Genomic DNA, 14,654 nt, shown 5'->3' with positions numbered 1-14,654 from the left:
GTGGGAAGCGAATGTAGTTCGTCCTTGGAGATCCTGTTAACCTGAGAAAATTCCAACTGGTAAATGACCTTTTTGAAAAAGGCCTTCGCGGAACTGAGTAATAGTCAGTCGACTTGGAAAGTGAGAATAACCGAGCCAGCCTGAGGTATGGGCTGAGGTTTCCTTGGCAGTGGAGTACCAGGATAGTTACTTATTTTACATTTTTTTAGTGTCACATGCAGATCTTTTGGCAGCACCAGGGCAAGAGACACCAGCCAGCACAGGAAAACAAAATTATTTTTTTTCCCTCCCTTGCCTAGGGCAAGAAAGATTTCACGTCCCAAATGCGATTTAGACTCAGGATAGACTGGGTAAGCGAAGATGGCATGGGTCCCGAAGGTCGGCCGGAGTTGGTCCAGAAGATTGGCCTGTTGGCAAAAGTGGATCTCGAAAGAAAGTTTGAAAAACACAGCCCTAATTGGCAAGTCGGGGGATTCAGTGGGGAGGGGTACGCAGATCTCTTCCTGCACCAATGAGCTAAGTGAGTTTAAGTGCAGCCTTGGCAGGGCTTTCCTCGCTGAGGCCCCAAATAAGAAGCAGAGTCCCGTTTAATAATGGGGTCGCTCTCAGTGCTACAAGCGCCACAAAACTCGCCGCTAAATTAGACACTTTCTTTTCCATTAAATCATGCCCATAGTCTTAGGCCATGTTCTGTAAATTTACTAATAGTTTTCCAATTAATAATCCCATGGTACATACATATGTTATGTGATATTTACTTAGTAATGCAGGTTAAGATGGTTCCCAAGTCTAGGTTGGGCAGGAGTAACAATGCTACTTTTTTTTTTAAGCACCCAAAAGTTACAGAAAAAGTGTTTAAAAAATTTGCTTGTTACCTTCCCTTAGCTGAAATGTAAGTGCGGACAGGTGTGACCTCAGCTATAACACACTACAAATATAAGACCTGCCAAAAGAGTGAGCCTCACTCAGGAAAACTACTTCAATCAGCCACATTTGGCTGCAATAAAAGAACAAACTTGCATTTACATAATTCCTTTGACATCCTCAGAATGTCAAAATTGCCTCACAGCCATTCAATTTATTCCAAACTTCAATTTAGTCCAACAGGGGCTGTTTAGCACAGGGCAAAATTGCTGGCTTTGAAAGCAGACCAAGGCAGGCCAGCAGCACGGTTCAATTCCCGTAACAGCCTCCCCGAACAGGCACCGGAATGTGGTGACTAGGGGCTTTTCACAGTAACTTCATTGAAGCCTACTTGTGACAATAAGCGATGTCACTTTAGTGACATACACGATAGTCAATTTGTACAGAGCAAGGTTTCATAAACATCAATGTGATCAATTAATCCGTTTTATCCAAGATATTTGATTGAGGACTAAAGGTTAGTGAAGGCAGTGGGACAATTGTCCATCTCGTCTTCATTGAGAGAAGTGAATTAAGATGACACTACGCATGGAGCTACACCCCTGCTAAATTCAGTTGATTCACGGATGAGTGACATCAGAGAAAAACATTTTCAAAAATAAAAGTTTGAAAGAGGGAATGTTGGCTGGTTTGATTTTGCAATTTGTAATCTAACTAAATATTCTACAGAAAATAGTCTATATTCTTAAAACCAAACATTTAAGAAAGGTTTTATTACGGAGCAGCAAATTTCAGTTAGCATTGATCCAATAATCTAATAAAATTTTATAATGCATGCTTTCAGGAAATTTGCATCACTCTATATCCATCATGGCTAAGTTAGATGAACTTCATAAACCTGGCTGAATCCATTTCCAGTTTCCAATGCAGCCAGCATGTTCTATTCTCCACTTGCTCATTCTCATACTCTCCACCTGCCTTCGTGTCCGGCTCCAGCAGCTCATCTTCCCCTTCTCATTTGTTTTCACTGCTACCTGGTCTGAGATGCAAATCTGCCCTCTCCTTGCTACTGTTTTGGTTATCACTTCATTGACTGTCACTGCTTGCTGTGCATACTATCTTGGATTTCAGCATTTTTTGCAAACATTCTCCTCAGCCGCATGCCGGCTTCCCAGGTCTGATGTACTTCATGCCCAACCCATGGATTGTGATTGATTTTATTCCCTGCTGCATCCTCTTCATCAATTTCCCCACCAATCAGCCAACAAACCTGTAGTTTCTTTTAATTTAAAGCATGCATCATTACTGACTGTATGGGGGTGGCAGGGGAAGAGGAGTAGTACTGGGGGATGGGAAAGGAACAATGGGGGGGGGGGGGGGGGGGAGCAGTGGGAAAAAATGCAGAAAGAGAGGATATTAGGAGCAGGCGAAATGAAGGGTGAAGCAAATGGAGGAAGGGAATATCGATAAGAGGCAGTGAGGACATAAGGTTGAGTAGGTATGAAGTGGTGGGAGGGGGAGAAGGTGGATGAGGGAAGGAATGAGATGGGTAGGGCTGCAGGAAGAGATGCAGTGCCAGCATTTCCTTTGATTTTCACTGATGTCCTGGGGCTCGCCAACCCACCACCTATCAACCCCAAGTCATTTTGTTATCCTTGCTGGGTCACTCTTATCACTCTGGACCCAGATTTTGTCTGTCATCCTGGTCAGAGCTCCTCAGCAGCCATCACTGTTGCCTGTTAGTTGACCTGCATCTGTATCTCTCAGTAATCAAAGGAGAAAAAGTAAAAGTACAAAAGGGAAAAAGAACCCCTTTTAGCAATACCACAGGAGATCCATCAATATTTGGTACTAGTCCATAACCTGAACAATATTTCTGAAAATAACAAGTAAAAAGATTTATTTTCCAACTTACTCGTAAGACAACAACTCTGATGGAACCAGGTGATACATTGCACAAGCTCCCTGCTAGGACTCCACCTGCACTGTTTGATGTTAGAGCTGTTTGACTCGGGTTTGAATATCCCATTCTGTGCAAGTGACGCAGACAAGCCTCTAAGTCCTCTATGCCTACGCACTTCTTGTCCAATCGACTTGCTTTGTGCCATCTTAAACCTAACTCTCCGCCCCCTCTGGTGTGAAGAATAAAATACGTTAAAACAAATACAATAACGAAAGCAAACACTGCAGATGATGGATATCTGAAATTTAAAAAAACAGAAAATGTTGCAAACACTCAGGACAGACAGCATCTGGAGAGAAAAGAAGAATTAACATTTTGGGTTGATGACCTTTCGTTAGATACTGCCTGACTTGCTGAGCATTACTGACATTTTCTGTTTTTATATTCAAATAAAGGTTACAATCAAATCAATAAAATATACACAATGTGACCTTTAATTAATTAAGATGAAAACTCCAAACATAGTTTGAATTTTAAAAAAGGCGTTTTTGCCAACTCAACAAAATAATTGAGATACGGATACAAGTGTAACACAAGATCAAAGGCACACTCGCCTGGTTTCAGATTTCAGTTCCTTTCCCCTTTCCGTTTTCTAAAGCTGAACATTTAAATCATCAGCAGCAAATATATGTGTATATTATGGGCGGGATTCAGCAGGCCCCAGGAACGGCACAAACCTGATTTGCATGAATTTGAAACCATTATAATATACTTAGTATGGTTAATGTCGCATCTTCAGCCCTCATTGAATCTTTGGAGGGGGAGGGATCGCGGTTGGTGTAGTGGTTCTGAAGTCTGCTACCTGTGTTGTTTAAAAGCCCTTACAGGGCTGTCTTAGTCCACAGTCTGTGGTATGGGGCGGCTGCGATTTGGGGGCCACATGGGATGGGGTAGGGTGATGTGAAGGAGCCAGGCCTAATGGGCTGGATGGATGAGACCCTGAAAGAGAACGCAACTACCCAGCCTCGTGCGGGGGGTGGTGGCAACACCTCTGGAGTGGCTGCTCAGGAGTCTTAACTGCAGAGGCACAACAGCAATAAGATCTTGGATTCATGCAGCCGGAGTAAGAATGGTGCCTATTAGCTTTGCCTATCCCTGAAACAGAAAGCAACTGTGTCCTCTAGCAGTCCTGAGACTCATGCTTGTCAAGAGTTAATCCTTCACACAATGTCAGCTGCCCATAAAATACCTCAAGGTCAAGGAATGGGATGAATACTCCGGGTTCAGGGCTAAACATGTGGGTACATGAGATCGAGAGGCACTGAACTTGCTAAGTGTCGGTCTCCAATGCCTGCAGTGAGGATCCATTAGCCCCCAAGGTGGACACCACCTTCCAGTTGACCCTGCCCATTAGGGATGCGAGAACATATAAACCCCCTGTCAAAACTCCCAGTGATATAGAGGATAAGGGTGGTGAGAACCAGATGAAAGGCCAAAGGTGACGCCGACTGGGTGAGGGCATAGGCAGGGGCCAGTCCTGCAATGGAGATGGGTGGGGACCTGAGCTGTGAGTGAGCGGTAGCTGCTGGATATGGTGTGGGACTGGCTGCTTTCAGGTCTAGGAGGTTAATGGGTCAGGGGAGGTACTGATGTCATCCGGCTGCGACACCAACCCGACTCTCTTTCATTCCTCGCAGTTAACTAATCAATATCAGTATGGAGCAGTGAAACTGGCTATTCTTGTTGTTCCAGTGCTGGAGGAGTACAGGCGGCACTCTGGGAAGGCCCAGCAGCACGAGACCAGGGGGGGTCACAGGGCAGGCTCAAGGGCTGGAGGCCGCACCAGCTGTACAGGGGACACAAAGGCGCAAATGTGCAGCTGGTGTGTGTGACCACTAGATGCGATTCACCCATGTGTGTGCATGTTTTCCAGGCAATGTGCGTGATAGTTACATTCTTTGACAATCGCAGATCACTGGCATTTTCGAGGATACCCCAGGTTGTAGGGATGGCTTGTAAGAGAAGAGGGATATCCCCTGAAGTCTTGGTGATGGCGCCAGTGCGGAGGCCAGAGACAGAAGCCCGATACAACAAGGCTCACAGTGCTACCCAATCTGTGATCGAGTGATGTATCGGCCTCCTGAAGATACGCTTTTGCTGCCTCGACAGGGACTGTGGGGGGCCTCCAGTACAGTCCCAAGAGGGGCTTCCGCACTGTGGTGGTCTGCTGTGCCCTATGTAGCATTGCTCTGCAGCGGGGCGACGCATGAGGAAGGCCTTGAGGGGGCGGCATTTGTCCTCATATGAGGACAACGTTCAGGACGGATTCAAGAAAGAGGCATGCTTAGGATCCGGAGGATAGAGGCCAGGCGAGAGTACGCATGGGAAGGAGGGCTAGGGACGCCTTCATCACCTCCCGCGTCATTGAGTAGGACCAGAATGTTGTCCAACTATGCTATACATCTAGGGGAGGGGGACAGGGCTACATTAGAAGGAGCAATAGTGGAGCAGGAGATAAAGGATGCGATTGGGAGGATGCAGTCGGGGAAGTTGGCAGGGCTGGATGGGTTTCCAGTGGAATATTATAAAAAATTTAAGGATAGGTTGGCACCCCTGATGGTGGGGATGTTTGAGGAGGCGATAGGGAAGGGGGTATTGCCGTAAACCTTGGGGCAGGCATCGATTTCCATGTTACTAAAAAAAAAGATAAGGATCCGATGGAGTGTGGGTCGTATCGGCCCATATCACTTCTGAATGTGGACGTAAAAGTGATGGCGAAGGTACTGGCGAGTAGGCTGGAGGAGTGCCTTCCGAAGGTAATAGGGGAGGATCAGACGGGGTTCATGAAAGGGAGGCAGCTGTTTTTGAACATTAGGAGGGTTTTGAACGTTGTTATGGCACCGGCGGAAAGAAAGGAAACAGAGGTAGTTGTGGCATTGGACGCCGAGAAGGCGTTTGATCGGGTAGAATGGGGGTACCTGATGGCAGTGCTGGAACGGTTTGGGATTGGACCAAGGTTTGTGAACTGGGTAAAGCTATTATATAAGGAACCGAAGGCGAGTGTCCGCATAAATAATATCAGTTCGAGATATTTCTCTCTCCACTGTGGGACGAGACAGGGATGTCCTATGTCCCCCCTGCTGTTTGCACTTGCGATTGAGCCGCTGGCCATTGCATTGAGAAGTACGGGAGCATGGAAAGGAATAATGCGGGGGGGGATAGAGCATAGGGTGTCCTTATATGCCGATGACTTGCTGCTGTATGTGTCGGAGCCGAGTGCGTCGATAGGAGGAATATTGGAGCTACTGCGGGTATTTGGGTCTTTCTCGGGGTACAAGTTGAACCTGGACAAGAGTGAGTACTTTGTGGTGTCTCGGCCGGGGGTGGGGGCAGGGGTGGAGGGGCTGCCATTCCATAGAGCAGGGACTCACTTTAGGTATCTGGGGGTGCAGGTTGCCCGGGAGCGGGGGAGGCTTCGCAGGTACAACATCACTAGTTTGGTGGGGAGAGTGAAAGCCGATCTGGCAAGGTGGGACGGCCTTCCTCTGTCACTGGCAGGTCGGGTACAGGCGGTTAAAATGAATGTGTTGCCGCGATTCCGGTTTATTTTTCAATGCCTATCGATTTTCCTGCCAAAGTCTTTTTTCAGGGAGATTGAGGGAAGGATTACCTCATTCATATGGGGAGGGAAGGTGGCCAGAGTGAGAAAGGTGCTGCTACAGAGGGGAAGGCAGGCAGGGGGTTTGGGTCTCCCGAACTTGTTGTACTACTACTGGGCGGCGAATGTGGAGGAAGTGCGGAGCTGGGTCAGAGGGGTAGATTCTCAGTGGGTCAGAATGGAGGAGAGTTTGTGCAGGGGGTCGGGGCTGAAGGCACTTGCAACAGCGCCGCTCCCGATAGCTCCGGGGAAATATTCAGGGAGTCCGGTAATAATAGCTTCATTGAAAATCTGGAGGCAGTTTCGCCAACACTTCGGGTTGGGTTTAGGGTCAAGGGAAATGCCGATTCGGGGGAACCACAGATTTAAGCCAGGGAGGTGGGATGGAAGTTTTCGGAAATGGGAAGAGAAGGGGATTAAGACGCTAAAAGATTTGTTTCTTCGGGGTCGGTTTGCAGGATTGAGGGAGCTGGAAGTGAAGTATGGGCTAGAGCAGGGAAAAGTGTTTAGGTACATGCAGGTTCGGGATTTTGCCAGGAAGGAGATACAGAGCTTCCCAGAGGAACCGGCCTCCACATTGCTGGAGGAGGTGTTGACGACAAGGGGACTGGAGAAGGGGGCAGTGTCAGTGGTGTACGGAGCTATTCTGGAAGAGGATAAGGCACCACTGGAAGGGATCAAAGCAAAGTGGGAGGAAGAGCTGGGAGAGGTTATAGAGGAGGGGGTCTGGTGTGAGGTGCTCCGGAGAGTGAATGCCTCCACCTCATGTGCGAGGTTGGGGCTGATACAGCTGAAGGTGGTATATAGAGCGCACCTCAAGAGGGCGAGGATGAGCCGATTTTTTGAAGGAGTAGAGGATGTGTGTGAGCGTTGCGGGGGGGGGGGGGGGGGGGGCACGAATCACGTTCATATGTTTTGGTCCTGTCCAAAGCTAGGGGAGTACTGGAAGGAGGTGTTTCGGGTAATTTCCAAGGTGGTGCGTGTGAAACTGGACCTGGGTCCCCAGGAGGCCATATTCGGGGTGTCGGACCAGCCAGGGTTGGAAACGGGAGCGGAGGCAGATATCATAGCCTTCGCCTCGTTGATCGCCCGAAGGCGGATCCTGCTGGGATGGAGAGCAACCTCTCCACCCAGTGCCCTGGCGTGGCGGGGGGACCTGTTGGAATACTTGACCCTTGAGAAGGTTAAGTTCGAACTGAGGGGAAGCTCGGAGGGGTTCTACAAGTCATGGGCACTATTTATTATGCACTCTCAAGAACTGGATAACATCGAACATTAGTTTGGGGGGGGGGGCTGTGTAGATTAAGGGTGACTATGTGTAATCCCTGATTCCTTTTTGTCATTTGTTTATGTAAACATGTGGGCTGAGGTTTGGGGGTTGGTGGGCGGATGGGATTGTTGTTATTATGGGGATTGACATATCTTGCTGATTAATGTTTATTGTTGATGGGTGTAAATGTGGGAGAAAATGTGAAAAAGGAGAATTAAAAAAAATTTTTTTTTTTAAAAACTATGCTACACATCCCAGGACATTGTGACCCCTCTGCGACCAGAGGATGAAGGTTGCAGATCTCAACAGGGTGCTAGGGAGTCTTTGAGGGCCTGCTGCCTGATTAATTCAGGAGGATGATGACATTTTTCAGAGAGTGTTGTTTTGCACTTGGGCGGGCGGGGATAGAAATAATTTTCTAAGTGCCTAAAAATTGCGATCCAGATTGTGCTGCCTGGGCCGGTGGGAATTGCATTGGTTTTCACGCCGAAATTGACAATGTAATTTCTTCGGAAAATTCGGCCCAATGCCTCTAACATGAAAATAATTCTCAAAGTGCTGCACCGAGGCATGAAGAACAGCAGTTACCAAAGCCAAAGAAAACTGGATGGCCAAAAGATTTGTTTAAAGAGCAGCTTAAAGGAGAGGTGGAGAACTTTCGGCAGGAAATTCCAGAGAGCGATATCTAGGATGACTTCCAATGGTAGGTCCGGCACAAGAGGCTTAGTCAGAGTTATCAAGAATTTGTGAGGAAAGGGGCTTTGTGGGGTTGTAGGGCTGAAGCTGGTGGAGGATTGTGGACCAATATGGATTGGTGGAGGATTGTGAACCAATATGGATCGGTGCGGATTGAGGAATGGCGATAGGACTTGGTGTGAGATAGGAAACAACCAAACAGAATTTCTAATGAGTTGAAATTTATGGAAGGATAAAGGGAGGCGAGTCAGGAGATCACTGAGGGTGACAAAGGTATGGATCAGAATTCAGTAGCAGATGAGCTGAGGTAGGGGTGGAGGCAGGCAGTCAAGATGGAGTTAGAAGTAAGTGAGCTTCATGATGACACTGGGTCAGAGGCGCAGTTTGGTAGGCTCGTCAGAAAAAAATACCATAATCTCATGGCACTATTTGATGAAAAACGGGGTAATCTTGTCAGATGTCTGGCCCATATTTATGCCTCAGCCAATTTAAAGAAAAGAGATTAGCGGTCATTCGTCTTGTTGCTGTTTGTGTGATCTTGTTGTGCACATATTAGCTGATACGAGTCCCTATATTACAACATCGATTGCACTTCAAAAGTACTTAACTAGCCACAGAGCATTTTGGAACAGCCTGAAGTTATGGGGGTCTTTCTTTTTTTTTAAATATAAATTTAGAATATCCAATTCATTTTTCCCAATTAAGGGGCAATTTAGGGTGGCCAATCCACCTACCCTGCACATCTTTGGGTTGTCAGGGTAAAACCCACGCAGACACAAGAGAATGTGCAAACTTCACATGGGCCGGGATCGAATCTCGGAACCGTGAGGCAGCAGTGCTAACCACTGCGCCACCATGCTGCCCTCATGGAGGGGCTTTTTAATCAAATGTTTAGCAGGAGGAAGGTATGATGCCACTCAAGATTAGGGCCAGGATTTTCCGGCCTCGTCGTGGCAGGACCACCACAGGAGATTCGGCATCCCAGTGAAAAGCCCATTGACTTTCGGTGTTCCTGGCAGTGGACAGGGCCAGAAAATCCCACTCCAGAGATCTGTTAAGCAGTCTGAAAGTAGAAAGCGAAGTAACTGAGAGAGGGGGTGGAGATCCAGGGCTGGATAGCCTTCAAAAGGACAGAGACAAGTTGGTGGAAAGGGCATCAATGCAGAGAAGTGTGAGTTGATGCATTTTGGAAGAAAATGGAGAGGCAAGGACAGGTGGGGACAGCAGTTAGCAAAGCATGCTGTATCCTGGGCTTTATTAATAGGGGCATAGAGTGCAAGAGCAAGGAGGTTATGCTGAACTTATGCACAACACTAGTTATACCTTAGGTGGAGTATTGTGCACAGTTCTGGGTGCCACGCTATAGGAAGGATGTGAATGTATTGGAGAGAGTGCAGAAGAGGTTTATAAGAATGGTTCCAGGAATGAGAAACTTCAGTTATGAGGATACATTGGACCGATTGGGACTGTTCTCCTTGAAGAGAAGGAGGCTGAGAGGAGATTTGATATACATATTCAAAATCATGAGTAGATAGGGAGAAACTGTTATTGCTCATAAAAGAATCAAGGACAAGAGGGAACAGGTTTAAAGTGATTTGCAAAAGAAGCAAATGCGATGTGAGAGGTTAGGACTGTTCTCCTTGGAGAAAAGAAGTCTTAATAGGAGATTTGATAGATATGTTTAAAATCACGAGGGGGCTGGACAGAGCAGATGGGGAGAAACTATTCCCACTCATGAAAGGATCAAAAATGAGAGGGCACAAATTTAAAGTGATTTGCAAATAAAGCAAATGTGAAGAAAGAAAAAATGTTTGCACAGTGAGTGATTTGAAGCTGGAATGCACCACCTGGAAGTGTGGTGAGACAGCTTCAATTGAGATATTTGAGATGGCATTAGATGATTACTTGAATGGAAACAATGTGCAGGGGTACAGGGAGAAGGCAGGAGAATGGCATCAAGTCATAATGCTCATTTGAAGAGCTGGTGCAGACACAATGGACCATAAAGGCCTCCTTCTGCACCGTAACAATTCTGTGATACTCTATTCTGTGATTAAAAAAGCAAAAATCTATCCAGTTTAAACTATACACTCCCACGCTTGTAGCCATTACCCACAAGGTATCATTACTTATTTTTAATTAAAATGTGACCTACTTTGATATACGTGACCCTTAAAAATAAATACAGCTCATGTTTATAAGAGTTGTATGTCACTCTCTTTGACCATAATTGCCACTCAGAATGTTTCCCCAATATTTGGCTTTTACAATATTCCTGGAAGTGAACGCAATAGCATATCACTTTCTGTCCTCAGCATTGGAAGAAAAAAAGAGAAAAACAGCAAAATGGAAAATAAGTTGATATGAAAAGAGAAAAGGGAATCAAAAGGTTAAACTAATTTTGTTATTTATGCAAAGCAGCATTATTGTCTTTTAAAAAATATTCCACAGATTTAGCCTCTCAGACCTGGGAGACATTCCCCGCACTGAGGACCAAAGTCACAGAATAAGGAGTCGCCCATTCAAGACAGAGATGAGGAGGAATTTCTTCTCTCAGAGGGTAGTGAATCTGTGTATTTCTTTACTGTAGAGAGATGTAGAGATTGGGTTGTAAGTATGTTTAAGGCTCAGATAGACAGATTTTTAATCAGCAAGGGAATCAAGGGCTGTTGGGATAAGGCAGGAAAGAGGACGTGAGGATTTTCATATCAGATCACTTATGATCTCTTCGAATGGTGGAGCAGTTTCAATGGGACAAATGGTTTACTTCTGCCCCTTCGTCTTATAGTCTAGAGATCTGCTAATTAGAAAAATAAAAACATTTTATTTTCTGAGGAAATAAAGTACCACTTTCAGAATTAGTCTCCACAAATAAAATTAGACTATATACATGACATTAAACAGAAAATTATTCCCCTTCCTGTAGCCTCAAAACTTAACTAGCATAACTTGACAGGCAACACATTAAATTGATTAAATGGAGTATGGAGACAGTACCTAACATGGCAATATGCTAAAATCCAGCCATCTTCCAATAACACCATTTGCTCTGGTTTAAAGTCAACATTCAAATCCATGCCATAAGCTCCATAAACATGGACCAACAACGTTTTTTTGTTCATTTGATTCAATGTCTCTTTGTGAAAAACCGTGATGGGTACCAAAGTACCGTCCTGAAAACAAAAATAGTGTAAATAATTGCTGAAAAGGTTGCATTCTCAAAAGATTTCCCCCCCTCACATTACTGTCTCACTGGATATTCATAATTAATATATATATTTAAATGATAATCTATTTCTACAATTAAACTTACAGTATTAGTCATGAAATGCCTCATACTCTTATCCAACCCATCTCCATCATCAAGCTCAGCAATGCAAGTTTGCTAACCGTTATTAGACTCCTTTCAACTCAATTGCTCAGTACCAATTTTAGCCTAACAATGTGAATTCATCATTCAGTGACCAGGTGTGCCCTCACTCACTACCTTTATCTTCTCAACATTTATCATTTAATTGTTATGTATTAAATTTATTTCTCGTGAATAGGAAGCATGAGTCAAAGGTGCAACCTCATACTTATTAATGCTCAATCCTTTTACTGTGTGATCATGTTAAAAACGGGCTAAATCTCCTTACATGTGCTGTGTATGGGGTTGTGCACCTGCTGGAGGCTGTCCATGTTTAAAGAGAAAGCCTAACATTGTGATTAATTGACAGAATTACACCACAAGATTTCATGCTTTTATACAAATCCCAATGTTATTGTATATAAAAATAATTAAGCAAAGCAAGCATTATTAACTTAGCACTATAGTTCATAACCATTTAATTATGAACTCAGTTCTACTTTTTACTTCCGATCAAGAGTTGAAGGTTCATTCATTTCTTTAGGGACCAATCCAAAGGTATGCCACAGGTCTCCAGAATTGACTTTACTTCTCCTCAGTGTTCCAGCTATTCCCTGATGTAGGATTTTATTGTGGTCCTTCCATTAGGTTTTTGGTTAAATGACCCTCCAACCTTGCTTTCTGACCACATGAATGTGGATATATTGGCTTATTGTTCCAATTGAGGTATCCAAGTTCCTTCACCTAACTTTCCAAGTTAACCCTCCTGATTGCTTTCTGACATAGGCCCAATGAGAACCACTGCAGATTTATTCCTCTAGCTTCAAACTCAGCAGATTTTCCAGCGTGTTCCTCCCTTATGAAATCCATACTAAACCTGAGTCCCCATCCACATTCGGTGGTGAACAATAAAGCTAGCATTTTCTCGGCTTAAGTGCAGACCTGACTAACAACCTTTGGCTCTCCCAATGCGGGCTGTGCTCTACACCAAACCAAAATTGCCAGTTTTCTGTGAGCAAATAACTTTCTTAAACAAAATAATTTTCCAACCCCCACAGCCCATCTCAATGACAATCTGGCATAGTTTGGGATGTTTTCAAACCAAAATCTTAACTAATTATTTCATCTTTAACAGAAATCTTTGATCCATGATCCACATAAATAATTTATGTTGTACATTGTTAATGGATGTGATTGCCTTCCCCAAGACTGGCTGGGTCCAAAGAACTCCCTTTGTGTACAACTTGGTTTCATCTTCTTTTGATCTGGCACCTAAATAAATAGGTTAAATATTTTACTGAAACAAGGATAGACCTCCTGGCTCCAATAAGCTAAGGTAGAAGATGCCCTGTTGTTTATTGCTTTCTGTAGAATCCGTTAAAGCAGCACACATTGACCGGGCAGATAAGTAAATATAATCTTTGCTTTCTATGATATTACAAGCTCCACGAAGTGTGTCCCAGCCCAAACTGCTCTCAGGTGGGGGCTTTTATACTGGACGTCTGCTTCCCCCATTTAAAAGGGAAACCCCACCCCCTTGTAACTGGGGGGAGCTCATATTCAGAGGAGGTCTAACCCTTGGCATGCGACGGCCCATCGGCATTTCGGCCGGAACGACCCCTGTCGTGGCGTGTGGCGTTGTCCTGACACAAAAAAAGAACTGTGCCAGCCGCCTCTCCCAAGACTCCAAGGTTTGCTTCATCATTCCGTTTTTAAAAGTCTGGACGGCATGTTCTACCAATGCATTCGACCCTGGGTGTTACGAGGCGGTGTATACGTGTCATATCCCATTGGTGGTCATGAATGCCCCAAACACCACACTTGTAAATGCTGTCCCATTATCCGAGACCAGCACGTTCGGTATACCATACGTGCTGAAAGATTGCTACAGTCTGCTGATGGTGGCTCGAATCATTTATGCTTTGCTCTTGGTAGGCCACCATTCACTTGCGAGTGGGCATCTACGACTATGAGGAACATCACCCCCTTGAATGGTTCCGCAAAATCGATCTGGAGACGGGACCAAGGACATTACCATGGGTGGAGTGGTGCCGCCAGCGACAGCTTCTGCTGCTCCTGGCATGGAGTGCAATGCTGGGCCACCTTCTCATTATCCGCGTCAATACCTCGTCACCATATATAGCTGCGGGCCAACATCTTTATTTTTCACACTCCTGGATTTCCATTGTGGAGGCTTTGTAAGAGTGGCACTATTCCGCGCTTGGGAACCACCACGTGCATTCCCCACAATATGACACGGTCCTTGATGCTCAACTCGGGAATATTATTAGTGAACGCATTCTTGGCGAGGCACTGTGTTGGGTCCCACAGTGGATTATAGATTATGTTTTGCACCCGGGACAACTGCGTTTGAATTCTTAAGTTTGAGTAGAAGTTTGAGTTCTACTGCGGATATGGACAGCAGGAATTGGCAAAGAGTCCATGAAATGAGTGCAGCTATCACTTTTTCAGCCAATGCTGATGCAGGCAGCCTGGTTGGAAGAGGGGAGGCTGCACAAAGCATTGTGTGAGGTATTGCGGACCCGTAACTGTGTTCCAATATGTACCGGTATGCCACTAACAGCAGAGCCAACTGCTGGATCCTGACTGACGCAATTGGGGGGGGGGGGGGGGGGGGGGAAGAATCTGTCAGTCTTCCTTAAACAACCCTAATAGGGGCTTGGTGATCGGTGTAAACGACGAACAGGTATGTAGACGTACTGATGGAATTTTTTAAAACTCCAATTACCACTAACAAACTTTCCTTTTCGATTTGCGCGTGATGTTTTCCAGCGGGACAATGTCTAAGAAGCAATGGGGCGCTCTAACCCGTTGTCCATTCGATGGGTGAGAATGGCCCTGATTCCGTAGGAGGAAGCATCGCACATTAACATCAGCTTGGTTGGGTCGAAAC

At 45.4% G+C, this 14,654-nt stretch overlaps 1 protein-coding gene across 1 annotated transcript in view; it reads right to left on the bottom strand.

The window, feature by feature from the left end:
• The window catches only part of prepl (prolyl endopeptidase like), an 82,086-nt gene that overhangs the window by 17,617 nt on the left and 49,815 nt on the right, over positions 1-14,654 (bottom strand). Inside the window, exons 9-10 of the mRNA XM_072510875.1 lie at positions 11,389-11,564; positions 2,780-2,996 (exon numbers count right to left, since the gene is read on the bottom strand). Coding sequence (XP_072366976.1) covers positions 2,780-2,996; positions 11,389-11,564 — 393 coding nt within the window. The remainder of the gene's footprint in view (positions 1-2,779; positions 2,997-11,388; positions 11,565-14,654) is intronic.

This window comes from Scyliorhinus torazame, chromosome 1 (assembly GCF_047496885.1).
Source record: "Scyliorhinus torazame isolate Kashiwa2021f chromosome 1, sScyTor2.1, whole genome shotgun sequence".
NCBI lineage: Eukaryota > Metazoa > Chordata > Chondrichthyes > Carcharhiniformes > Scyliorhinidae > Scyliorhinus > Scyliorhinus torazame.
This window is presented reverse-complemented; position numbering and strand designations above follow the sequence as displayed.